The sequence below is a fragment of the Acipenser ruthenus genome, chromosome 2 (assembly GCF_902713425.1).
Source record: "Acipenser ruthenus chromosome 2, fAciRut3.2 maternal haplotype, whole genome shotgun sequence".
In the NCBI taxonomy this organism is placed as follows: Eukaryota; Metazoa; Chordata; class Actinopteri; order Acipenseriformes; family Acipenseridae; genus Acipenser; species Acipenser ruthenus.
The window spans coordinates 3,642,207-3,657,478 of NC_081190.1; the positions used below are offsets into that span (position 1 = coordinate 3,642,207).

At 39.6% G+C, this 15,272-nt stretch overlaps 1 protein-coding gene across 11 annotated transcripts in view; it reads left to right on the forward strand.

Moving 5' to 3' along the window:
* Positions 1-15,272, forward strand: part of LOC117403791 (ras-specific guanine nucleotide-releasing factor 2) — an 88,560-nt gene that overhangs the window by 49,365 nt on the left and 23,923 nt on the right. For 8 of the 11 annotated variants that reach the window (XM_058986644.1, XM_058986661.1, XM_058986665.1 and 5 more), the window contains exons 10-16: positions 318-484; positions 1,420-1,486; positions 2,404-2,540; positions 4,228-4,310; positions 7,963-8,211; positions 8,937-9,029; positions 10,651-11,039. In XM_058986644.1, the coding sequence (XP_058842627.1) occupies positions 318-484; positions 1,420-1,486; positions 2,404-2,540; positions 4,228-4,310; positions 7,963-8,211; positions 8,937-9,029; positions 10,651-11,039 (1,185 nt within the window). The remainder of the gene's footprint in view (positions 1-317; positions 485-1,419; positions 1,487-2,403; positions 2,541-4,227; positions 4,311-7,962; positions 8,212-8,936; positions 9,030-10,650; positions 11,040-15,272) is intronic. The other 3 variants (XM_058986691.1, XM_058986707.1, XM_058986682.1) reach the window with 2 other exon arrangements.

Here is a 15,272-nt window from a genome sequence, read left to right on the forward strand (position 1 = left end):
TAAAGCTGAGTGAAACCTGCTGAATAATGCTACGTTAACATATTGAATTAACATACCGTTTTGTAGTTTTCCATATACTTAACTAACATGAAATACTGTACTGCTGTTAAGGCCTCTGATAGACTTTTGCAATATCATTTTGTAGTTAATTTGATTACACAATGTTAAATAAAATATCTAAATGAGGTTCATATAGTTCTTTTTTTTAAATTAAGTCTCAATCCTAAAATTCTAGGTGATTTAAAACTTTTAGCCATACTGTATAGCCACTAACAGTATCATGGGTCCCTAAACTCAAGTGTGTTTCTGTGGTTAAGGTTCTCTCATCCAGCTCCCCTCAGTGGAGAGAGGCAAGCTCAGCAAGGTGCGGCTGGGCTCCCTGTCCCTGTCCCTGAAGAAGGAAGGGGAGAGGCAGTGCTTCCTGTTCACAAAGCACTGCCTGATTTGCACCAGGAGTTCAGGAGGGAAGCTGCACCTGCTTAAGGTAGGCCATGGGAGCCGGCTTTACACAATCTCTCACTGACATAGCACGCTGAACACGTGTCTTATACACGACAGTAAAATGGTGGAACATGAAGCAGCACATTGGGCCTGATTCTCAAAGCTGTTTACTCAAAGTTTAAGACTCATTGCAAGCCCAAAAAGTAAATGTTTTTTTCTGTTTGATACGTCTTTTGGGTTGCCTTTATTCTTTCTGAAGACAATTTGGAGTCAGTAGCTCTGAGAATCTAGCACATTGTCTTTTGCCTTGACTTCCTCAAAGCTCATGACTGCCCAGAGGGGCCTCAATCCCTACGGTTCTGAAGAAAAGAAATCCCACCTGTGAACATTATTGGTAAAATATCAAATGTAAAACTAAGCTGATGGTTTTCTTCAACAATATGTGTATCAGCTAATAATAATAATAATAATAATAATAATAATAATAATAATAATAATAATAATAATAATAATAATAATAATAATAATAACAACACAAGTTGGCATAAAGGTACTTAAATAATTAGCATAACTCCTGTACATACCTGTGCATCGTTTATAAACACTCAATTCCAGTAGCTCAGCTCTTCTGCTTGTTCTTCCTTTCTGTCTTATGACTCTTATACTCTTGTCTATTCAGTACCATCAGCCAATCAGCTTCCAGCTCTAGCGGGCTTCTATCAGATGATAGCTGCCCGCTGCTGCGTCACAAAATGAACTGTGAATCAAATTTAAAATCAATCCGCTCGGCCAGCTGCCACGAGGTAGAGCCTTCATCAAAGGGCACTATCGCTTAATTAGATTAAAAGCAAGTCAAACCCAAAGATTGGGAATAATGTGTCCCTGCTCTAACTTTAATGACCTCTGAGTGTGTTTTGTGAAATGTATGTGGGTATAAATTCTTTTAACCACGGCTGATGGCTTTCTTCTTTCTTCCAGCAAGGTGGAGTGCTGTCTCTGATTGACTGTACTCTAATTGAAGAGCCTGATGCAAGTGATGATGATGGTAAGTATTAAAGATATTGCTAGTCTCTATACAGTACATGGACCTGCTGGAACCAGGCCTCACTGGAGACTGTGCCGTTGCCCTTTGCTGTTCATAAGCACTGAAGAAAAACAGAAAAAAATCTTCATATACCGTATAATATAATAACGCCAATTGTATCAAAAGTAGGCAATGTTGTTCTGTTTGTGTTTAAGATTAAGGGCTGTTGCAATGGGGGTCACCTAAATCAGATACATCCGAGTTAAACAAAGGAAATAAAGTCTGAAATACAAGTGTCTTGTTCAAGTTTAATAAATACTGTAATGTTTTATTTAAAACTTGATCTGATTTGATCAACTTGACCCCCCTAGGACAGAGCATTTCACAGCACTGGAAAATACTTCTGGAATTCATCATCATTTATTGGTGAGATTAATCCTGGGATAACCACGAATAGGTGGTTGATGCAATTGTGACCAAATATTATGGGGTGTAACCATAATCCAAGGTGATTCCCCAGCGCTGTAAAATGCTCCAATAAAATTGAGCTGTTACTTAACCCAGGTATAGTTTGATCAAATTGACCCCTTTGTTTCTTATAAATTTAACCTTAACTTCAAACTTGACACATCCTGCAAGTACAGTAAAGCCTGCTGTATAGTAGATTAAAGCTATTATGAATTTGTATTATTTTTGTGTCAAGACATTTTTGAAAATGTGTTTTTAATGTGTTTGTTTTTCTTGGATGTCAAGAAAACTAATTAATTGACAAATGTGTCGAGATATTATCTTCTGTGTCATGATTTAGTTTTCAATTTTATTATTTAATTTTTTTTTTAAATGAAGGAAAAAAGACCTGTTAGCATATACCAAAGAGTAATGACAACTCCAAGACTTTTTTTACTTTCTAACAAATGGAAACCATTCCTTTTCTACAGCAAAAGGTACTGGCCAAGTCTTTGGGCATCTAGATTTTAAGATTGTGGTGGAGCCCACAGACACCCCCTCGTTTACAGTTGTCCTGTTGGCTCCTTCACGACAGGAGAAAGCAGCGTGGACTAGCGACATCAGCCAGGTAAATAAGAAGAGCTTACAGTGTATTCCCACCCTACAAGTCTGTGTTGAGGTGATTTAAGAGGTAGGCTTTGTTTTACCCCAATAGAGCTCTCGGAAACATGTCTGATCTCTACATCTGGTACACCAGAGTGGAACCATTATCCTGTCCCCCCTGCTGCCAGCAGGATCATCACTTTATTAACATCAGTCAAATTTGAGAATGTGGTTCATTTTATTTTTCCAGTTGTCTTCAATCATGGATAACCAAAGCAAGGTTTAGATGTAAATGCACCTGGATATCATATGAGTTTTCTTTTTATATGTGTGTGTGTGTGTGTGTCTGTATTTTTAAATAAAGTAGAAAAACAGAAAAGGTTTCTGAACATTTTCTTTGGGGAGCTGAGTCACTAGATGTACTCTGAATTGAACCTGGATACAGCAATCTAGACACAGGGCTGTCTCATTCCTAATGCACAGAGATACAAACCAAGAGACTGATTTACCATTCCTACAAATCTACAGACATAAATAATACAGTAAATCTACAGGATGATCTGCCAGTGGAGTTGAAACTTCAGCCAACCCAGCTGCGTGAATAAGGCATGGCGTCCCATGTTTATCGTCAAGGGAGTTATAGGATTTTTGACAGCAGTGCTACAGAATAAAAAAAATAAACCATATGCTGTTGGAACAAATGGTTCATTGTAGAACTTGAAATGGTTCTGTGTTGTGGTATTTAAACCTTCGGATGTGGTTCATTTGAAAATTATATTTTGCAAAAGTTATTGCAATAATAATAATTATAATAATTATAATAATTATTAAGTTAGGTGAGTTTTTTGAGAGTTGACAAAAGGGGTTTTGTAATAAACAAGAGAGGTTTTGATCAAATGTACTTTTCACTTTGGTTCATGAACCAAGGGGAAGTTTTCATTTTGATTTCTCACTGCAAACACACTCAGTTTATTTGACTTGTACAGTTTCTTGTTTTTGAGATTTTATTTCACACCCTAATTTTTGTAAGCAAACTCAGTTCGTCTTCTCTTTCATGGTAGCAGGAATGGTAATTAAGCTTTACTTTTTCTTGCTAATTTAAAAAGATATAAATAAGCAAGTATCTCCCCACTCATCGCATCCTACCACCTCCCACCCTTATAGCTACCCCTTAGCCTCTGCAATCTGTTATGGGGGGGTCTACTGCCTCGTCCACTTGGCTATCTGGGGCCCTCAAACCAAGTAGGTTTGAGACAATACATATTTTGTGCTGTTATAATCATCAGTAAAAATGAAATCAAATGTATGTGTTGTGGTGGGTTTCCCTGAACTTCTGAATTAGGCTTTGAAGTCAAATCTTTGTGAATCACACACATTCTTAAGCACCTTATTAATATCAACTAACACTGCCCTTCTATTTTTACTGTAAGTTAGTATAACGTAATGAACCTTGATGTTAATGAAATTAATACACAAAAGTGCATCGTCCCTGATTATAAACCCAGGAGGACGGAACAATAGTGCAGTAAGCTTTACTGACAGAGCAAATGATTACTAGGAGGCATCCCATCATGCAGCTGAGCATGGCAGCCTCGTGCAGTGGAACCTTTCTGTAGCTGAAGTTCCGTGAAGACCCCCCAGTTCTAGTGTGATACAGGATGTGGGTCGGTGCTGTGAACCCGTACTGACCCCAGACTCTGGTGTTGTTGCAGTGCATTGACAACATACGCTGCAATGGCTTGATGACCAGCGTGTTTGAAGAAAACTCCAAAGTCACTGTGCCTCACATGATCAAGTAAGTCGCATTCATTTAACCTGCCAATGCCGTCATAAAGAGATAACTGCAGGAAAGGTTGTTCAGGGGGGTAAAGTGGATACAATCAGAGATGAAGGGAGAGACTTAACATGCACCCTCTGTTTATAGCTATTGCAGTATAGAACAAGGGTTTCAGTCTTGCCTTGTTTTTAGGTTCTGGTTTTTAATTGGATTAGAAGATCAGTCAGCAAGCCCCGCAACAGGCTGCTGTTGGTTAGTCCACTCTTCATGACGCGTGTTTGTGCAAACTGTACTGCATTTTTTAATACTACTTGTCATATAATAATATTACTGCTAATAAGTCTAATGATAATATAATACACTGCTATTACTACTACTACTACTACTACTAATAATAATAATAGTTTTTTTTCTCTTATTGTAAAAAGTTATTTTCGCTTGTTTTGTGGTGTTTGTTGATATTTTAAATATAATTTCCATACTTGAGTACCTTTTTTTTTTTTTAAACCTTGACATCCAAACGTTTACTAGACAGGCCCTAGTGAAATTACTGGATACATTAGATCTGAGTGACTTACACACCAGTCTGTCTATGGCCAGCCCAATAGTCCAAGCCCTCATTCTCCTACACGTAGCTCCTCACTGAGTGTGAAAAACATATAATACCCGCTGGGTCTTTACCAACTTAGGGGTAGATGTACTAAAGTGTTGTGCCTGTCACAATAGTCGCAAACCAGCTGCAAACGAGTCGGAAGTCTTGGGTGAAATGTACTAAACAAGCGCAATGCTGTTAGCGACTTTTAGGGAATGCATTGCAGCAGCAGTTTTTCTTTGCGGTTCAACCTTAGATGAATGTGTAATTGTGGGCGTTCCTGCATAAATTTGCAAAAAGGTGGCGGAGATAGTGCAAATGAGGGTTCACAAATATTATAATGAGATGCACTAAAGCTGCCGACAATTGCGACACTTACAATTGCACCAATTTGTTAAGAACTTTTGAAAGCCCGTTTTATGACATTTCTGGGTTTCCCAGTGTTTTGGGAGCAATAGACTGCACACATGTGCCACTAACCCCTCCAGCTCATTCTGAGCATCTGTATAGGACCATGATCTATTGTGTGTTAATTGTCTAGGCTATTAAGTAGACCAAGTTAAAAATAATAATAATTAAAATAAAATTTAAAAAAACTAAAATCATTCACTTTCAATTTAAAATAATCTTTTATTCGCATTGTACACCAATGTGTACAATGCGGCAGCATGATTTATTTTGTGTTACCAGTAGGCTAAAGTAAAATGTGCTGGGTATTTGATTTTACTACTGTACTGTACACTGTATAGGCGTACTGTACAGATTTCTATTTTTACATAGAATCTGATGGGATTAAACTGTCTTTCATTATATATATACAGTGCCTTGCATAAGTATTCACCCCCCTTGGACTTTTCCACATTTTGTAGTGTTACAACCTGGAATTAAAATGGATTTAATTAGGATTTTTTGTCACTGATCTACACAAAATAGTTCATATTGTCGAAGTGGGGAAGAAAATCTACATATTTTTCAAAATTATTAACAAATAAAAAACTGAAAAGTCTTCATTAGATAAGTATTCACCCTCTTTGCTGCGACACCCCTAAATAAGCTCTGGTGCAACCAATTGCCTTCAGAAGTCACATAATTAATCGAATGGAGTCCACCTGTGTGCAATTAAAGTGTCACATGATCTCAGATTAAATACACCTGTTTCTGGAAGGCCCCAGAGTTTGTTAGAGAGCATATCTAAACAAACAGCATCATGAAGACCAAGGAGCTATCAAAACAAGTCCGGGATATAGTTCTGGAGAAGCACCAATCAGGGTTGGGTTATAAAAAAAATATCCCAAACTTTGAACATCCCCCGGAGCACCATTAAATCCATTATTAAAAAATTGAAAGAATATGGCACAACCGCGACTCTGCCTAGAGAAGGCCGTCCACCAAAACTCAGTGACCAGGTAAGGTGGGCATTAGTCAGAGAAGCAACCAAGAGGCCAATGGTAACTCTGAAGGAACTGGAGAGATCCACAGCTGAGATGGGAGAAACCGTCCATGGGACAACTATAACCCGGACGCTCCACAAAGCTGGGCTTTATGGAAGAGTGGCGAGAAGAAAGCCATTGCTGAAAAAAACCCATATCAAATCACGTTTGGATTTTGCCAAAAGGCATGTGGGAGACACAGCTAACATGTGGAAAAAGGTTCTCTGGTCTGATGAGACCAAAATTGAACTTTTTGGCCTTAGCGCAAAACGCTATGTGTGCCGCAAAGCCAACACTGCTCATCACTCTGAGAACACCATCCCCACGGTGAAGCATGGTAGTGGCAGCATCATGTTATGGGGATGCTTTTCATCGGCAGGGACTGGGAAACTGGTCAGGATTGAGGGCAAGATGGATGGAGCCAAATACAGGGAAATTCTAGAGGAAAACCTGTTTCAGTCTGCAAGAGACCTGGGACTGGGGCAGAGGTTCACCTTCCAGCAGGACAATGACCCTAAACACACTGCCAAAGCTACACTGGAGTGGTTTAAAAACAAGAACCTGAATGTCTTAGAATGGCCCAGTCAAAGCCCAGACCTCAATCCAATTGAGAATCTGTGGCAAGACTTGAAAATTGCTGTTCACCAACGGTCCCCATCCAACTTGACAGAGCTTGAGCAATTTTGCCAAGAAGAATGGGCAAAAATTGCAGGATCCAGATGTGCAAAGCTGGTAGAGACTTACCTAAAAAGACTCACAACTGTAATTGCTGCCAAAGGTGCTTCTACCAAGTATTGACTCAGGGGGGTGAATACTTATGCAACCAACAAATGTCTTTTTTTATGTTTGATTAACTTTTGTGTCACAATAAAAAAAAATATTTTGCACCTTCAAAGTGTTAAGTATGTTGTGTAAATCAAATGGTAAAAATCCCAATTAAACTGGGATTTTTTTTAACACTACAAAATGTGTACAAGTCCAAGGGGGGGTGAATACTTATGCAAGGCACTGTGTATATATATATATATATATATATATATATATATATATATATATATATATATATATATATATATATAACAGTATTAAAATAGGTAAAATGAAGACGGAACAGAATGCATTGTACAGAGGTCGTTTACATTTAACAAAAACAATGTTATTTTGATTCTTGCATCATTGCATGTATAGACATTATCCTTCGGGCACCCTCTGCTGCAGCAAACCACAACTCAGCTGCCGCTATTTCATTTGAAACAAATGTCGCACAACTCTCGCTAGAGATCTCGCTAAGATGACATAAATACTATTTCAATTAGTATATTGCGGCTCTCTTCATTAACATATTATTTCTTAGTACATACGACAAAATGTGCACTTTGCGAATTGTCATAACGAAAATGCAAACTGCGGTATGTTTGCACTGCGACTGGCCCATCTTAGTACATCTACCCCTTAATTTCTAAATAAGTAGTAAAATACCTCACTACCTTTTCCTATTACTGTATCACTGTCTTGACCTATCACCCCCCTCCAACCCCCTTCCCCTCCTGTCAGACAAGCCCCTGTATGTTGACATGTTGTCTGCTAACCCTCAAGCGCCTAGGGCCCGCTCCATGCCAGTTAAGCCACCGCTTGTGCTCTTCATTAGATCCGATGCTCGTCTCCATAAAGACGATGTTGACATTTGCTTCAGCAAGACGCTCAACTCCTGCAAGGTTCCTCAAATCCGCTATGCCAGCGTGGAGAGGCTGCTGGAGAGGCTGACAGACCTGCGCTTCCTTTCCATCGACTTCCTCAACACCTTCCTGCACACCTACCGCATCTTCACCACGGCCGCCGTTGTCATGGAGAAGCTGGCAGATATCTACAAGAAGCCCTTCACCTCCATCCCCATCAGGTACACCAGGCTCACCCGCCAGTGTTGCCTTAGGGGATTGGGTAGCTGGTTAAAATCTGTATGCATTACTCTGGGTGTGCAGATACTCGGATATTCAGAGTCATTCCCTTTAACCTATTTTAAGTTGTTTTATGTAAATTGAAATGGAATAAAACCTCTTTAAAAAAGTGTAAATCAATAATTGTGCAGGCAAGGGCAAACAAGGGAAAACTTTGTTTTGTGTTGTGTAATGACATGTTTTTAAGAGGTTTTATAACATTTTAATTAATATCTAACAACTTTAAGGGGAATTACTGGGAAAATCCAAGAAGAAATCTAAGTGCACAAACCTAATAATAATAGTCTTAATAGCAGTAAACCCCCTGTAATTTGTGTGACATTAAATGTATCCAATTTTGAATTGTCCATGTAATTGCTGGCTTGAAAGGCTGCTAATTGCAGAGTGCACTGTATGCTATGCAGTACAACTGTATCACTGCTTGTTCTTTATTGCAAAAATGTACAGTACGTGCTTTACCATTTCTGACACAGCTTTCTGCATCCCATTCCCTGTGCATATACCTGCTCTCCTGCTCTCTCCAGGCTATGTGCTTCACACTATCTGGATCTGCCTCTTCTGCTCCTCCCCAAGCTCTGCAGCTCTGACTCAGTTCTGAACACTCTTGGTCAAGCAAGCAACCTCACACAGCCCTGTTGTTGTTGTCTCCTTCTCCCTCATGTCACAGAGGACACTGCCGCTCATCTGACCGATTGTCTGTAACATCCATCTGCCCAGACCATAGCTTGAAGATTGCAAGGCTTTCCCGGGATCAGTCAAAGTAACTCTCTCCGATTTGTGTCCTCCTTCTTTTACTCCTCTCCAGCTAGCGCTTCCCTGCCCACTGTAGTAGGATATGGACTCCTGCCTTCTTGGTGCATATCTAACCCCTTCTGCAGACTCTTCCTGGAGATCTCGAAATACTGCTTAGTGCTTACCTGGTTTCTTTCACCTGTTTAATTTCCCTATCCAAGAGCTATTGCATATACTGTACTGTAGCTCTCCTGAACCAGGATCATTCTTAGAACCTCATGCTGCTTGTCTTGTTAATGTTGAACCGCCTTTCTTCAGCTTGTATTTGTAATCTAACTCCCATGTTCTTGTTTCTGCATTGATATGTATACAGTACCTTCAGGTTCAAGTGAATCCCCCAGTCCATTGTCAGCATAGAGTTCACCCTTCCACATGCATGTTTCTAGCACTATAAATATACCCGTAGGGGATGAGATCCAGCTGGTATGGAGATAGATTGGAGACGCTCGTACATGTCTGTATGTCACGTTTACATTTGTACATGTATCTTGTGAACATACCAAGCTTCAGCCATGATGCTCAACCCTAATTTGCTTACCTAATGACATCCAGGTCTTTTTAAACTATTCCTTGCCATTTCTTTTTCTATATTCTGCTTTCCATACTGCTGGTCTACATCATGCTGATTCACTTTTTTTGAATTCACAGCTGTGTTGAGATGCGTATGTTATTAACATTCTGACATTTAACTTGCCCTTATTGCTCGCCCTGTTTGTCAGTGAGAAGGACTGTTTCCTCTGATCCATCACTGATGCAGACACACTGCTGGATAGCAGGATTTCTTTTCTGTGCGTTTGTGTCTTCTTTTCCATTGCTGCAGATCAACTGAATATAGTCAGGGGGCGGGGGGGGGCTGGTTGTTGGTTTTGCTGGACTGAATTACTGTGTTTGGTTTTTTTAAATGCAATTTTTTCCAGTGCTTGGACAGACACGATCGCACAGCAAGATACAGCTTTCTTTTCATGAAATGAAAAAAAAAAAATCCTAGGTGTTATCAGTGCAGCTTTATAATCAATGTGTGATATGTGGATATCTGTGCTGGTCCATTTATAATATAAATCTATCTATCTATCTATCTATCTATCTATCTATCTATCTATCTATCTATCTATCTGTCTATCTGTCTATCTGTCTATCTATCTAGCTATCTAGCTATCTATCTATACCAGTATAATGGAGATTAAAAGTTTTTGATAAACTGAAAACTCACTATTTTAATAATTAGCTACAACATTTTGGCTACCGCCTTCTTCACATAGCATGGTAGAAATAGCTAGATGTGATGTTGATTAGGTTGACTGATGTCCGTCCACCTAGCTATTTATAGCATGCTATCTCAAGAAGGAAGCCAAAAGCTTGTAGCTAATTTTAAAATAGTGAGTTTTCAGTTTATTAAATATTTTATTTATTTATTAAGTATTTCTAGTGATTGAGTAACCTGTTGGATCCTGATTCTCCTTGGATATAGAGCTGATTTTGAATTTTCTCTCTCTCTGTAAACAAATAATCACTGTAAAAAGAAATACAACAGTTATGTGTAGAGCTGAGCTCAAAACTCAGAGCTAAGCAAATCTCAAATTTCAACTCAGATCCCTGGAATTATTCTTCGCCACAAACCAGAACAGCCGAGGCGAGCACCTGAACGACGTCAAATCCCCTGGCCTGTCCCGGAAAGTCTCTTCCCCTCCTCCCCTCTCCATCTCCCGGACCTCTTCCCCCGTGAGGACCAGGAAGCTCTCTCTCAATTCCCCAGTGAACTTCAAGGTGGGGGCTCTGGACTTGTCCACCTCTTCTACAGCCAGCAGCCCCACCTCCACCTACAACTCGGCCACATCGCCCCCACCTGTCCCTGCCAAGGCCCCTCTGGACCTCAGCCGAGCGCCTTCCTCTCCGGAGCAGAGTCCCGGGGCCGTAGAGGAGAGCCCAGAGTTGCCCCGCATTGACCTGTGCGGGAAGTTGAGGAGGAGCATACGGAGAGGTAAGAGCTTTTGAGATTGAATGGTAACATTGTTGACCGTTAAGGGCGTCAAGATCAATCAATCAATCAGTTAATCTTTATCTAATATAGTGCCCTTTGCCACAGAGCACTTCACATGGGCAAAACAAAAAAATATACAAAGCAGTAAGCATAAGAAGCAGACCAACAAATAAAATAAAATACATAAGTATGATAAAATAATAAAAACAATAAAACATATGGTAAAAAGGCAATAGTAGTATCATGTATATGATAGACTATAAAAATATGTTTTCAGCCTAGTTTTAAAAGCTGCCATAGTTGGTGCCTCCCTTACAGAGGCTGGCAATCCGTTCCACAGTTTAGGGGCCCTGCAGCTGAATGCTCTACCACCTGTGTTCATTTTTAACATTTTTGGAACGATGAGATTCCCAACATCCTGGGATCGGAGCAGCTGACCTGGAACATATGGGACCAGTAAGTCACTCAGGTAGGATGGAGCTAACCCATTTAAGGCTTTGTAGGTTAAAAGCAGGACTTTAAAATCAATCCTGTATCGTATTGGGAGCCAGTGTAGGGATGCCAATACCGGTGTAATATGGTCAAACTTTCTTGTTTTCGTTCGGATCCTGGCAGCAGCGTTTTGCACGAGCTGCAATCTGGACAAAACAGTGTGGAATACCAGAAAATAGGGCATTACAGTAGTCTATTCTAGAAGTTAAAAAGGCATGCATCAGTCTCTCAGCGTCCTGTGCTGAGAGAAAGCGTCTTAATTTAGCAATATTTCTTAGATGAAAAAAATATTCTTTAGTTACTTTCCTAATGTGGGATTCAAATGAAAGTTCAATATCAAAAATGACCCAGATTTCTAATTTCTGTCTTTCACTCAATGGGGTAGCTGTCCATTATACAGGCACATTGATGTACCCTCTCTCGTTGATTTCTTGCCCCCAAAATTATGACCTGTGTTTTATCAGAATTTGACAGTAGAACATTTACTGACATCCATTTCTTAATATCAGTGAGACAGGTAGTTATGGTTAAGGCCCTGTGAAAATCGCAGAACTTTTCTTTAAAATTCAGGGCAGTGTCACGGGTAAAGTATCGTATTTCACAGAATGTGCACGGAAATATGTTATAAATTACGTGTACAGATTATTATTTTTTTTAAAACAGCAAATATACAGATAAATGCACTGACATCATAGTTATTCAAGCACTTTACAATAGCTTGTGAAACGGTGTTGTAATTAACAGCCTGTAGGTAAAGTGTATCTGCAAGGACAGCTTTCAGTTCTAGTACGTCAGATGCATGTTCACCATTTAGGCCTTGCAAAACAAATAAAATGTGTAACCCATACTGATCTTGTGCATCAGTCAATTCGTCAATGTGACCACTGACAAGCAGCCAGACTGTTTTACCAATTCCATAATCTCCTACTTGTGACACTCGGCAACTTTAAGTAAATATTCATGTCTCAGCTGGGCTGATGAAGGAATCACTCCACCATTTGCTACACTCAGTCTGAAGAAGTTACGTAACTTTTGGTTGTCCAAATTTTCAAGAGGGATATTTGCGCAAACAGACGCCTCTGTCAGGTCAAAATTTAATGTGTTTCGTGCTTCACGGTTTTCAATGGACTTTTGGAACATGGAAGTCTCCGTTTTTTGTTTCTTTGCAAGTAAAGCAGTTGCAGTACTGCTCTGGATTTCCACCTTTCTCTTTTGGTGAATACTTGAATCTAAATGCCTGTCAACAGATGAGTTTCGGTAGCGATCTACAGTAATGTTGCAGGACGTACAGAAGAGCCTCCATCGCTGTGTAAAACTCCTGCTGGATACTGCTTTATGTGATCTGCTGCAGACACATTTTTAGCCTTTTTAGAGACATCCATTTTCTTGTTTACGGTGTGTAGTATTTTAATTTCACGCTTAGATTGCATATAGTGACATGACATAATCACTGCACAGCACTGTGTGCATGGCGAATATTACACAGGCACAGAGCAGAGCTGTACCGATTCGTTAATGTGGGTTTTTTTTGTATGAAATACAAATAATTATGATTTTTTCTTTATTTATTAAGAATATTGTAAAAATTGCGGCATTGGGCTAATGTCACGATTTCCGCGCAGGCTGTGAAATCGCGTTACACAGGGCCTTAGCTTTGATAGATACAGTTGTGTGTCATCGGCATAGCCGTGAAAGTTTACCCTGTGTCTGGTCCAAGAACAGAGCCCTGCAGGCCGCCACACATAACTCTAGATAAGAAGGACGAGTCCTCCTCAATTTGAACATATTGTAACCTATTTGAAAGATAGGATTTAAACCAAGATAGGGTGCAACCTGGCAGTCCTACAAGATTCCCAAGGCAGTCAATTACAATCGGATGGTCAATGGTGTCGAATGCTGCGCTTAGATCTAGAAGGATGAGGACAGAGGCAAGGCCTGAGTCAGAAGATAATAGCACATTGTTTACCACTTTGATAAGGGCCGTTTCAGTACTGTGACCAGGAAGGAAGCCGGACTGAAATTTCTCATATATATATATTATGCACTGCAAGGAATGAGTTTAGCTGAGCTGCCACCACTCTCTGTGATACTTTTGTTAAAAAGAGGAGATTAGAAATGGGCCTAAAATGATTAAGAACTCCTGGATCCAAAGTAGGTTTTTTAAGCAGTGGTTTACCACGGCAACCTTAAATGAGTCAGGAACGATGCCAGAGGAAAGGGAGCTATTAATGAGATTTAGAATAGTACAATCAACCCTAGATAATATGTATTGCAGTAGTTTAGTAGGAATGATATCTGGTTTCTTATATCAGCAGTTTTATTATTAAAGTGATTCATAAAGTCATCACTGTTTGCTGTTACTGAGATTTTCATAGAAGGTTATTTTTGCTGGTTTGTGAGTTGAGCTCTCTTGTGTTTAAAAAAGATTACTTGTATTTGTTTCTATTAAGATAAAACGTGATCATGCTTCAGTGTAGTTTCCTTTTGCTAAATGTGAAGTCGTTCATTAAACTCAGAGGTACCAGCTACTATATTCAGACATTGTACATTGCTTCATAGTCGAACAGTGTATTTTAGTAGGTTTTTTTAAACAGGGACTGCTGTTTTAGCAATGTTGGGTTTAAGTATTATTATTATTATTATTAATTTCTTCTTCTTATTATTATTTATTTCTTAGCAGATACCCTTATCCAGGGCAACTTACAATTGTTACAAGATATCACATTATTTTTACATACAATTGCATTATTTTTTACACATTATTTTTACATACAATTACCCATTTATACAGTTGGGTTTTACTGGAGCAATCTAGGTAAAGTACCTTGCTCAAGGGTACAGCAGCAGTGTCCCCCACCTAAGATTGAACCCACGACCCTCCGGTCAGGAGTCCAGAGCCCTAACCATTCTTCTTAGCAGACACCCTTATCCAAGGCGACTTACAATTGTTACAAGATATCACATTATTTTTACATACAATTACCCATTTATACAGTTGGGTTTTTACTGGAGCAATCTAGGTAAAGTACCTTGCTCAAGGGTACAGCAGCAGTGTCCCCCACCGGGATTGAACCCACGACCCTCCAGTCAAGAGTCCAGAGCCCTAACCACTACTCCACACTGCTGCCCTTCAGTAGTAGTGTGGAGTAGTGGTTAGGGATACAAGTACAGCTGTGTATCATGCCAACAGGGTATATGTTGATTGCATGAGGGTGTTAACATCAGACCGTTAACACTGGTTTTCTGTCATTGTCACGATGAATATCCCCATGAGCAAAACAGAAATCTTCTTCAAATGTGACCAATTAGAAGATATCTAATGGCAGTTTGCAGATGGTGTTAAATGTCCTTGACACTTGGTTTTCAAAGTCTGTCTTGTTACTGCTATTCATCTGTGTACGTTCAGGGAAAATGAGTCTGAATCGAAGGTGCAGCGTTTTCGTGCGTCTGCTGTCATTACACTTCAGTTACTTGTTAAGCATCCATTACCTGTTCTGGTCCGCTTCACTATATTGCTTAAATCAAGATGAAACTCATATTTGCAGATCCTTCACAGAGGCATGACAGCCCAGACGTGACTAGAATAGGCCTTAGCACTCAACAATAGGACAGGTGAAGCCATGGTCTTTAAAAGTAAGATTAGGTTTAAGAGTTCAACCTTTATAAAGGGCGTTTATTAGTTCATTCTCAAAGCACTTTTTAATCCTTATGGTTTTGTGAATGGGGGCCCAATAAGAGAGA